The sequence below is a fragment of the Hyaena hyaena genome, unplaced genomic scaffold, assembly GCF_003009895.1.
Source record: "Hyaena hyaena isolate Hyena2069 unplaced genomic scaffold, ASM300989v1 scaffold_504, whole genome shotgun sequence".
NCBI classification, from domain to species: Eukaryota; Metazoa; Chordata; class Mammalia; order Carnivora; family Hyaenidae; genus Hyaena; species Hyaena hyaena.
The window spans coordinates 1,404,402-1,417,297 of record NW_024081137.1 but is presented as its reverse complement, the minus strand read 5'-3'; the positions used below and the strand labels follow the sequence as shown (position 1 = coordinate 1,417,297).

General features: G+C 39.3%; 1 protein-coding gene across 1 annotated transcript in view; it reads right to left on the bottom strand.

Annotated features, from left to right (window-relative positions):
* Nucleotides 1-11,417, bottom strand: part of LOC120247169 (syntaxin-binding protein 3) — a gene marked incomplete at its 3' end in the record, with an annotated part of 40,775 nt that extends 29,358 nt beyond the window's left edge. Inside the window, exon 1 of the mRNA XM_039254967.1 lies at nt 11,302-11,417. Coding sequence (XP_039110898.1) covers nt 11,302-11,350 — 49 coding nt within the window. The remainder of the gene's footprint in view (nt 1-11,301) is intronic.
* Between the last annotated feature and the right edge of the window lie 1,479 nt (nt 11,418-12,896).

The following is a 12,896-nucleotide window of genomic DNA, read 5'->3' as shown; positions in this document are numbered from 1 at the left end:
GGTATAGAGATTACTTAAATAAGTAAATAAATTTAAAAAATAATAATAAAATTAAAAAACAAACTTTTCTACTTCTTAATTTAATACCCAAACTTTAACTGTTTTAAGTTAATGCTTGTGGAAATATACCATCAATTTTTGCATCACATTAAATGACATGTTCAAGCAGAGGATATATTTAATAAGGATTACTAACACTTATCATAAGAAATGTAATCTGGAAGATTTTATTGTGATTGGGAAGGTTGAAAGCGTTAAGAAATACTAGTTAGGGTGCTTATATATGTTTGCTAGGAAGATTATAACTTTTTTTAATGTTAATTATTTTTGAGAGAGTGAGTGTGCGTGCGAGTGGGGGAGGGGCAGAGAGAGAGGGAGAATCCAAAGCAGGCTCCAGGCTGTCAGCACAGAGCCTGATGCAGGGCTCGAACTCATGAACCATGAGATCATGACCTGAGACACAGACACTCAACTGACTGAGCCACCCAGGCACCCCCCGCTAGGAAGATTATGTTAAATGAGAATTATGGCAAAAGCCTACAGTGTTTAATACTAATTTAAACCTATAACACTGGTTTCTTCTAGTCTAAAGGCAGAGATGAAGGATTTTCTTAGAGTTCAGACACTAAAATACTATGCCACTTCCCTTTCTACGCTTGCTTTATTTCTATATACCTCAAACAAGCTGAAAATCAAAGAAATAAATGCTCATGGAATTTATGATAAAACAGATCGAAGATTTCCCTAGGAAGAACTCATCTCATTATAGTCTTTAAACCCTTAGAAACCGCACTGACCTATACAGTAAAGACTCATTACATGTCACCGTTGAACACTTAAAATATGGCTAGCCTGAACTGGGATGTCCTGCAGTATAAAATACATACCAGATTTCAAAGACCTAGTACAAAAACAGGAATGGGAAATATCATTAATTTTTATCTTTATATGCCTAAATGAGAATATTTTAGAAATTTATTATTAGGGGCACCTGGATGACTCAGTTGGTTAAGCATCTGACTCTTGATACTGGCTCAGGTTGTGATCTTGCAGTCATGTGACTGAGCGCCACATCAGGCGCTGAGTGCTTGGGATTCTCTCTCTCTCACTGCCACTTCTCCTTCCCCAATAAATAAACATTAAAAAAATTATTATTAAAATTATCTTCACTAATTTCTCTCTGCCTTTTTTTTTAATGTGGCTACTAGAAAATTTTAAATTCCGTATGTGGCTTGCACTATATTTCTACTGGATACTGCTGCCTTGGAATCTGAAGATACTAGACAGTGTTGGTGTTAGCATCTTAACAACAAAGGATAGGGGCTCCTGAGTGGCTCAACTCAGTTGGGCATCCAACTCTTAATTTAGGCTCAGGTCATGATCTCACAATTCCTGGGATAGAGCCCCATGCTCTCAGTGGGAAGCCTGCTTGGGATTCTCTTTCTCCTTCTCTCTCTCAAAAATAAATAAATAAACTTTAAAAAAAAAAACAATAAATGATAAATAACTAGTTTTGTGGACTAGAAATTAGGTTCATCTAAAAAGAGTGATATGGTCACAGGTAAGGTATGTTTAGAGGGGAGTCAAAGGAAATCACATCAGGGGCGCCTGGGTGGCTTAGTCAGTTAAGCGTCTGACTTCGGCTCAGGTCATGATCTCATGGTTCGTGGGTTCGAGCCCCGCATTGGGCTCTGTGCTGACAGCCAGCTCAGAGCCTGGAGCCTGTTTCAGATTCTGTATCTCCCTCTCTCTCTGACCCTCCCCTGCTCTCTCTCTCTCTCAGAAATAAATAAAACATTAAAAAATGTTTTTAAAAAGGAAATCACATCAACTAATACGACAACTTTTTAAAAAGGTATTTCCTCCAAATACTAATGAAAATTATTTGACCTTACATCCATTTCTCTAGTACCCCAAATATGGATATATTTAGTTCAATTCTCTTACTCTTTGCTTGCTCTACTCTTCCTCAGAAACCATATTTATCCTTAAAAGTTTCGTCTATCAGATCCATCCTTCAATTTTTCCTCAATTCTTCTCAACTTTTCAAGTGAGATATAACTGACACATAACACAACTTTAAGATATATAATGTGTTGATCTGAATCACATATTCTGCAATATAATTACCACCGTAATATTAGGTAACACCTCTATCACCTTAGATAATTAACCATTCTTTTAGTAATTTGGGGAGGCGAGAACATTTAAGATCTACCTTAGCAACTTCCCAAGTATATAGTACAGTAGTACTGCTACTTATAATCACAATACTGTTCACTAGATCTCCAGAACGTACTCATTTACCAACTCCAAGTTTGTACTCTTTGACCAGCTTCTCCTCATTCCCCCTAACTCCCAACAGTCCTTCAATTTTACAAATCTAACCCTCCTTCATTCAATTATACAGTACAGGTTTAAGCACCTACACGCCTCAAATTGAGATTATAGTTCCCTAAAAGCTGCTCTAGACTTCTCTAAGAGTTTTAATGACATTTTCTTAGTCATAGTCTGTAGATAGTTCCTTCGTCTCCCATATCCAATAATCAGGCAGTGTTGATTGTTCTTTCTGGTGACTGCCACTGTCCTCAGCATTGCCTTGATTCCATCATCTCTTACTCAGCTACTATAATAGTCTTCTACCTGGATTTCCTGATTTTGGTTTGTTGTTAATTTTTTTTTTTTTAGTTTATTTATTTAATTTTGAGAGAGAGAGAGAGAGAGAGCGTGCGCAAGCATGAGCAGGGTAGGGACAGAAAAGGGGGGAGAGTCTCCCAAGCAGGCTCCACACTGTCAGTGCAGAGCACAAGGTTGGGCTCAAACTCATGAACTGTGAGATCATGACCTGAGCCAAAATCCAGAGTCAGATGCTTAACCAACTGAGCCACCCAGCTGCCCCTGGATTTCCTGCTTTCTACCTCCAATGCTTTTATCTTTTCAATCCATTTTACACACTGCTGTCAGTTATCTTCCTGAAGCACAATTTTTTACATCAATGCCCACCCAAATTACCTCCAATGCTCACTCTTGCCTCAGAATAAAATCTAGATTTTACTATTCAACCTCCTCCACCAACTGGCCTCTGCCTACTCTTTAAGTTGATCTTCCACCAATCCAAATGATATCCAAATAATGACCTATTAATACCACCTACTCTATCTTTTCTCCTCCCGTTTCTCTTAAATGCAAAGGGAAATGTATTTAAAACTAATGCCAAAGAGGAAATGAAAACATGGAAGGGAAAAATGAGAGTAGAGCTAAGTAGTGTGCAGCATCAGCAATACAGAAAGTATACTTGCACAACTATCTTAAATCACAGAGACAGTATTAATAAACATGGTAACAACATAAGAAAAATTGATTTGTCTGGAAAATAGTAAATCATCTATAAATAAGTTTTTAAGAAACAAACAAAAACACCTAGCAAAGTTTAAATCATAAATAAGGTAACAAGAGGGGACAAAAATACCAGTACTAAAGACAATCTCAACAGGGACCTGGAAAAGGTACCCTTTTCTCTTTATCTGGTCGTCCTTATCTAAATCCAGATTTCCAATTCAGCTCCCTTTTCTGTCATTTATACTTGCGTATTTTCATCTGCTTTCTAGAAACCTCAATTTGCACTTAACACTCACTGTGTTTTAAACCTAAACTATTTTTTTCTCCAAAACTGTTCCTTCTCTTTCCATTTATCAATAAACAGCATCATCCACTACCTAGTCTCCTAGACCTGAATCCTAGTCTAGGATGACACTCCCCCAGCTTAAATCCTATTCTTTCTCCAGAACCTCTTTCACACTCATCCATCTTCTATCTCCTTTGCCACATTTTGACCTTCTTTCTTGGACCAACACCATAACAATACCAGTCTCTGCCTCCTACTCCAATTTATCACCCAAGTGCACCCCCGCTTCTAATATCTAAGTTTTTTCTAACAAATTATTACAAAGATGATATCAACATATATACACTACTTTGCCACTTGCTTTTTTCAATAAATACTATCTTGGATATGCTTTATACAGAATATAAACATATAAATTTAAATAATTCCTTTTTATAGCTACATATTATTTCTTAGTGCAGGCACACCATTATTTATTCAACTATTCTCCTATATAAGAAGCAGAGGCAGTCATCCTGTTTCCATTTTTACCACTATAATGTTGCAGTGAAGATCTTTATACATATATCTTTATTCTCATTACTTTTATTTCTTCTTTTTATTTTAGAGAGAGTGGGGGGAGGGGAGGTAGATAGAAAGAGAGAGAGAGAATATGAATGAGAATGTCCCAAACAGGTGCAGCGTTGGTCAGCACAGAGTTCAATGCAGGGCTCTATCTCACAACCCTGGAATTATGACCTAAGCTGAAATCTAGTCTCAACCAACTGAGCCACCCAAGTGTCCTGACTTTTATTTCTGAAGCAAAGGTTCTCATAAGTGGGTTTGCTGGAATCAAAAGATGTGTCTCTCTTGGGGCGCCTGGGTGGCTTAGTCGGTTAAGCGTCCGACTTTTGCTTAGGTCATGATCTCGCGGTTCGTGGGTTCGAGCCCCGCGTCGGGCTCTGTGCTGACTGCCAGCTCAGAGCCTGGAGCCTGTTTCAGAGTCTGTGACGGCATCGCTCTCTGACCCTCCGCTGCTCACGCTGTCTCTCTCTCTCTCTCTCTCTCTCTCTCTCCTAGAAATAAATAAAACATTAAAAAAAAAAATATTTGTTAAAAAAAAAAAAAAAAAAGATGTGTCTCTCGTCTTACTATACATCGCCAAATGCTTTCTCAAAAGTTTTTAACAATTCACATTCCCACCAGCAAACTTCCCAACTACAACATATCAGTCTGATGCATTTCCACTCAAAAACAATCAACTGAATGTCCTAATCTGCAAATCACCTGTTTACATCCTATATTTTTCTACTGCCTCATTATCTTCTCTTTATCAATTTGCAGATACTCTCTATAGATTGATCTTTTCTCTTCTATGTGTGGTCAATATTTTCTTTGAATCTAGAGTTTAGCTCTTGATTTTGTTAATGGTGTCTTCTACTATATAGGAATTTATAATTTTTATTTAATAAAATCTTTTTTATGGGATTTGGGTTATCAGTGTTTTGAAAGTGTAACCCATGTTATTCTATATTTTCTTCACATTTTATTGTTTTATTTTACATTTTAGATCTTTACTACATACGGAATTCCTTTTAACGTGCTAAAAGCTAGATTAAGATCATGCCTAAATAAATAAATAAGGAGCAAAGACTCATGCTTAAGCAGATGTCAGAGCAAAATACCTTAAAACAAAAATTTGTAAAATGTCATTAAACAACGAAAACCTACTATTAAATATTTATGACCTAGACAAAACAACATAAAAGAAAACCATGGCAGAAGTGAAAACTATCAGGATGCAAGTGGAAATAAAGAAAATATAACAAAATGAAGATCTAAAAAATGGAATCATAAAGAATTCAAGCTGAAAAAGACTTAAAGAACATGTAGTTCAAACTCTTCATTGTTTTAACGGCTAGGAAAGTGAAGTACAATCTGGAATGGAAACCAGGACTTCCAACTATTAGTCCAATGAGGAGAAGTAATAAACCAGCTTTTATACGTAATACATAGTGATAATGTGTTTGAAAAAAGGCCAAAAATCAAAAGCAGACTTGTAGACTATAAAGGAGTTTACATTCTCAGAAAACCAAAATATATTATTAAATTCCTAATTATTATTCCAACAGATTCTGCTGACCTGTGGCACCCAAGTTATTTAGTAAAGAGGTAAGAATCTTTATAAAGGTAAACCTAGGGGCCTGAGGCAGGGACAAATGTAATACTCATTATTAGTCAGATGAGTAAAAACAGATTGAATTGTGGATGAGAAAGACCACTTAGAGCTATCAAGGTAAATTGTTTAAAAACTGTATGAAAGTAGAACTTAGGAAAACAGAACTACTAGAATACCTACTAAAATGTATACAAAGATAAACGTTAAAGAGCTAATATTTCTAGGAAGGGATTTAAGAAATTCTATATTTACTTCTGTAAAGAAAATAGTTAACAATGTAAGGTTTAGAGGGTTTCTCTCTTAAACATAAATGTGTAAAAATAAAACACTGTTACAAAATTATTCATAATGACAATATGTGTCAGAATAGTAGTTACTCCGGAGGAGAGTGTAGCATTTAGACTGGGAGGGATTATGGGGTACTTGAAAATGTCCTGTAACTCAATCTATGTGGTAGTTATATGGATAAAAATTCATCCAGCTGTACACTTAGCATTAGTGCATTTTATCATTACGCTTTTAAAATCTTAGAGTCATTTCCCTTCAAAATACAAACAAGAAAACAACTTCCTTTCAGTAATGTTTCAACAGAATCTCAAAAATGGTAGTGACTGATATTTGAGAGGAAAAAACATCTTTCCTTTTTAATGGGTCCCCACTGCCTACTCTATTTAGCTCCAATCTATTGTTTAGTTTTCATCACCCTATTCCTTGCCACAAATAACCCTATGCTCAAAAAGAACTATTCCCCCTTCCATAAAACTCATGCACTTTTTCATCTTTGGGCCAAATGTGGCTCAAATTTCCCTATGTCTGGCAAAATCTTACCACCTTTCAATTGTACTTCCTCTTGGAGTCTTCCCTGATCCACTTCCACAGAGGAAATAATTCCTTTTTCTATACTATAGGGGAAAAAAATGTCACAGGTGGCTTGAGCTTGCTTTGTAGTTGATTTAATTACTCTTGTTCCTTATGTTTTAAATAAACTTCCTCAAATTTTTATTTAACCCTTTTATCAGTGAAATTTTTGCTACCGCTTTCCTGTAGTCAAAAGTGGAAAGTAAGCAGTATCAAGCACTAGAAACTGTCACTGATTTTAAGTATGGAAATTAGTTTATAATTAAATATAGCCTCTGAATATTAAAGCTCTTTTTTTTTTTTTTTTTTTTTAAGTATTTTGAGACAGTCCGTAAAGGCTGATCCCCTCTCAGGTTTTAGGTCTCAGCTCAGATGTCACCTATTCAAAGAAACCTTCCCTGATCCATCTATCGAAGGCAGCCCCCCTCTCCCTATATATATCACAACTGAAATAATCATGCTTATTCCTTGTTTACATATTTACTTTCTATTATTCCCCACTTCAATGCAAGCTTCCAGAAGGCTAGGAACTGCCTGCCTTCTATTGCTGTATTCCCACAGGAATTCAGTAATATTTATTGAATAAATAAGATTTTAGGTAACAAAAAATGGAGAAAATTATAAAGGTGATCTACTGTTTATGTTTAACAAACATTTGCATTTTGCTAAGACCTGTTCTAAACTTAAAGCTCTAGAAGAAAAAATGGTGGATCCACCTTTAAGAAGCTTATCAAAATGCTCACATTAGGCAGTAGTGAGAAGTGCCATTTGAGAAGAATCAACCAAATGCTACAGAAATATAAGAGGCTGGGTTAACATAAGAAGTCACTATGGTGATAGCAGCCCCATTTAAGCCAAGACTTGAAGGCTAGCTAGAGTCTGGATAGGTGAAGAACAGACATAAGGTGAGCATTCTAGAAAGGAAATGGCATACAGATGTAGAGGCAGAAGAGTTTAAGAAAAGTAAACAGTACAGACTAGTTGAACATCAAGATCACACAAGGGAAAGGTAGATAACAAGGTAGGTTATAGTCAGGTTATAAGTCTTCAAAAGCAGACTAAGTATTTGAAATGATCTCTACACAATTAGAGGGGTCTCTCTCTGCAGGTCTTCAAACAGATCAGCATGATCTCACTACAGCACTGTGACAGGAAAACTATGCCAGCAGCTATTGGCCAGAGAGACTGGAGTGAGAAAGAACAGGGGCTTGGAGGCTTAGTTAGGAGGCTACTGCAATAGACTGGGCATACGGCTCTGAACTAAGGTTTAAACATTACAGAAAGTCATAGACACATGACATTAACTCTGCAGTGAGACAGATCTGGGTGTGGAAAAAAGAAAAGAAAGATCTGGGTGTGCATACTAAGTCTATATTTAATAACTCTATCAGCTTTCTAAAAATAGCTTTATTAAGATATAATTTGCATAGCATATAATTAACCCAAAGTGTACAATTAAATAAATGGTTTTCAGTATATTCAGAGTTGTGTAACCATCATCGTAATCAACTTTAAAATATTTTCACTCATCCAAAAGGATACCATCTCCTTAGCCATTATCCCTGAATCTCCCCATTCTCTCCTCCCCTCAACATACACAACTCCTCATCTACTTTGTCTCTATATATTGTCAATTTTGGACACTTAATGTAAATGGAGTCACACAATATGTAGTTATTTGTGAATGGCTTCTTTCATTTGGCACTTTTTCAAGGTTCTTCAATACTGTACCATGTATCAGTACTTCATTTCTTTTTATTGCCTAACATTCCATTGTTGGGATAGACCACTTGTTACTTACCTATTCATCAATCCATGGATATTTGCGTTGTTTGATTTCTTGGCGATTATGATTAATACAGTTATGATAATAGATGTTTTAATATCTATGAAATAAAGATAATACTTACCAAGTTTTAAAAGATGTAAAGAATAATGCCTGACACAGAATAAATGTTCAAGAAATATAAGTTTCCTTGTCCCTACATTTTAGGTAAATTGAAGATTAAGTAATTTAGCTTTCTACCATGACTCAAGTGCACTATCTTCAATCTAGCAAAACATTTTCCCCAGTCAAACGTATGCTTCTCCTACCTCTTAGGATGTTCCTTCTTCATTTCTTACAGACTCTGTCATTTTTTGCTAACAAAACTCATAGTCCCCCTTCTCTCTTGCTGTCTCTCTCTCCTCCCTAAATGCTGAATGAATGTCATCTTGTGTTTGGGTTATGTTTCTACTTATACAAAGATTTGAAGAACTGTTTTTTAACCCAACATTGATTTCCTTCCTTTCAGTCTCCTGTCTTATCTTACCCTCCACCTGACATCCTGGTGCTACCTCAAGTTAATAGCACTAGCTGGAAATTTTGTTACCTCCACTCTCTCTCTTGCCTAATTTCCATGTTATCAAAACTGATATTACTATCATTAACTTTTTTTTTCTGATAAATGCTGATGCTAAAGACCACATATATCTTTCAAACTATTTACACAATGCAATTCACTACCCATTTTCAAAGAAATGTACTTTAAATACTATTGTGATTTAAAAATATCACCAAATCTTACAGGGTACCTGAGTGGCTCAATTAAGTGTCCGACTTCAGCTCAGGTCCCAATTTCAGGGTTCATGGGTTCCATCCCTTCATGGGGCTCCGGGCTGACAGCTCGGAGCCTGGAGCCTGCTTGGGATTGTATCTCCTCCTCTCTCTCTCTCTCTGTCCTTCCCCTGCTTACACTCTTTACCTCTCTCAAAAATAAACATTAAATGGGGCGCCTGGGTGGCTTAGTCGGTTAAGCGTCCGACTTTCGCTTAGGTCATGATCTCGCGGTTCGTGGGTTCGAGTCCCGCATCGGGCTCTGTGCTGACTGCCAGCTCAGAGCCTGGAGCCTGTTTCAGAGTCTGTGACTCCCTCTCTCTCTGACCCTCCCCTGGTCACGCTGTCTCTCTCTCTCCTAGAAATAAAACATTAAAAAAATTTAAAAAAAAATATATGTATATATATAAAATAAAAATCTTGGGGCGCCTGGGTGGCTCAGTCGGTTAAGAGTCCGACTTCAGCTCAGGATCTCACGGTTGGTGGGTTTGAGCCCCGCATTGGGCTCTGTGCTGACAGCTGGGAGCCTGGAGCCTGCTTCAATTCTGTCTCCCTCTCTCTGCCCCTCCCTCACTCTCACTCTGTCTCTTAAAAATAAACAAACATTTAAAAATTAAATAAATAAATAAATAAATAAAAATCTTACCAAATTTTTTTTTTAATGTTTTAATGTTTATTTTTTGAGAGGAGACAGAGCGTGAGCAAGGGAGGGGCAGAGAGAGAGGGAGACACAGAATCCGAAGCAGGCTCTGAGCTGTCAGTATGGAGCCTGAAGTGGGGCTTGAACTGAAGGACTGCAAGGACCTGAGCTGAAGTCAGATGCTTAACCGACTGAGCCACCAGGCACCCCAAAATCTTACCAAATCTTAAACTCACCCATGCAAATCTTAAAAAACAGAATACCAACCTTATAATTATCAAATTTTTAAAAAGATGTTTTCATAAACTTCTCCTCCCCCCCCTTTTATTTATAAACTCGTTTTTAGTACTTTATATGTTCAGCACTATGCCAGTTACTGATTTGGACTTTTTTTTTTTTTTGGACTTTTAATCTTGCACGAGGAAGTCTGTAACTCCCAAAATTTTGCGGACTCAGTCGCTTCTACCCTTTGCTCAACAAGCCGGAGTCAGAAATACTAATTAGATGTTACTCCCTTTCCACTACTATAGTCCATAATTACTTCCAACCCAGCTACCAAACAATGATGGTTCTTCCGGTTTGGTGGTTTCATTTCTTCTCTAACCCAGCTGGCCCATGTTTGGAGCGATTTTTATGAAAGTCGTAGGTGATACGGCAGAAGAGCAGAATATCAGTAACCAACAAGCAGTAATACAGCCCCTGACAGCAGGGAATGGCCCCGAGAGTAGAGAGAGAGAAATGTAAAGGGGCAGCTTTTGCCCTGAAACTTAATCATCCAAATGGTTCCTTCTCCTGAACTCTTTAGAAGAGCGGGCTCCTCCAGAATCACAGAGAGAAGGATCTGTTCAACAGTCAGGTTTTGTTTTTTCTTTTACAAGACACTTTAAAGTGTAGTTCTAGAACCCTGCTTGTTACTAAAATGAAGAAACAGAATAAGCAGTCTCTGCAAACAAGTGTGAGGAGAAGGGGAGGGGCGGGTGGCAGAAACACAGTGCCCAGACTGTACTGGGTGGAGAGACATCGCCGACTGGTGGGGCTCCGGGGGGGTTGGGGGGGGTGGAGAGGAGGGCGCGGGGAGCGTGGAGCGCGCCGCCGAGGAGAGGCGCAAGGGCCGCGGGAGGAAAAGCCGGGCTGGGGGCCGCTCACCCAGGGCGGGGCTTCCGGGCCAGAGCGGGGGGAGGCGACGGGGTGCCAGGCGACAGCTAGAAGGCCAGAGGCTCCCGCACCCTGCCCATCCCTGAGGCTGGCAGGAAACAGGGGGTGGGAATGAGAGCAGGAAAAAGTCCCAACAGGGACGTGGGTCGCAAAGCAACAAGTGCCCGCGGCGGCTCCTCAAGAGACTGCTGGTCTGGGGCAGGAAAGCAAGGCTCGGCGCGGCGGCCTCCCGGCCGTCCCTTTCTCAGCCCCCGCCCCACCGCACTCACTCTGCCACACCACGCTCTTCAGCCCCCTCTCCGTCACCGGCGGCGCCATCTTCCCAACACTGCGGAGGAGCAGCCGCCGCCTCCCGCTGGCAACCTACTTCAGCCAGGAGAAAGAAGCTGGGTGGCCCCGCCTCCACTCGCGGACCGCGCCCTCTGGGAACGTCACGCGCGACCGCCAGGGGGTTCCCGCCCACGCCTGGACGGAGGCTGCGCAGTGCGGGTGGAATCTGTGTGGGCTGTCGTGCGCCCCCTGGCGGGATTCTCTGTCAGCCGAAGTTCGAGGACCTGTGACGTCGAAAGGCGAAATCGTGCCTGCGCGTTACCTGATGTAAAAAATTCCAATTCACGCAGACGGTACTTGAAAAAGGAAGGGGTCGTTCTTTTGCTTAACTCTTGGCGGAGCCGTTCATAATAGACGTCACTCAGCAGCCCCTTCAACTACTGAACAGAAAATTTACCCGTTAAAAGTTTATTGTATTCATTTTTCGAGGACATAATAATTCTGTAGAACTCCGAAGTCCCCTCCAATATGCCCCGACGTATGCAGGACTTCCAAGAAACTCAAAGAAGTGAGAGACCCACTTCTGAAGAATTATACATCTCATTGGAGAACTCAATTCCTGCCTGGAATGCTGAAGGTAGTAGAAAGTTCGTTGAAAAAGCTAATGCCTTCATGATGACAATGTACGTAAGTGAACCAATAAAACAATAATTATTTTCTCAACAAGCATAAATTCATGTGCAAAGTTGTGTGGGAGAGGACATCAACGCTCTAGGATTTAAAAGAAGGGATTATCGTTAAAAGGGGATTCAAAAAGGAGGAGATTTGATCTTAGACTTAGCAAGTTTAGGCAGAGAACTATTTCCTGAGATGGTTCCTTTGAGGTGAAATCAAGATCAATCATGAATGAAATCAGTTTAGCTGCTGCGAGCCCCGTCTGTCACTAACCATCATTTACACTGTCACAAAGTAGGCTTTTCCATAGTTTTGCCAAGAATCAGTGGTCTTAATTCAAGATGGAAATATACTCTTAATAATAATGGCTAATATTTACTGAGTGCTTATTAAATACAAGGTATTTTAGTAAGTGGATTATTACCCTTACGGACAAGGAAACTGATCCTCAGTGAAAGACCTTCCCAAGGGTGCTCAGCTTGTGGTATAGTGGGAAGTAGGATAAGGCATAAGCTACACAGAAAGCAATAGAATGGCCTATGGGATAAGTTGCAGTATTTGCTCTTTAGGAGACAGAGAGAGAATGAAGAATAAAAGCAGCCATAAAATAGATTTAAGCACGGCCTGTGGCATTAATGGTTTTTCCATTCATGGCTTATATGGAGATGGAAGCTGGAGCTCTGACCTCTTAAATGAACTTAATTGCTTAGAATTTTAAACTAATGAACACATTTGTTTCCCTCTCCCTCTTCAATTTAAAATCAGAATCTGCTTAGCATAACAGGGTGGAGCCCCAAGCCATAACAAGAAAAAGACATGACAATGCAGACTCATCCTTCTAAAATGGAGCTCCTTGCCCTAGAGAATCAAACCAAGACAGAGGAGTGAGGAGGGTAAAGTGCCTCCACTTCCTACCTTG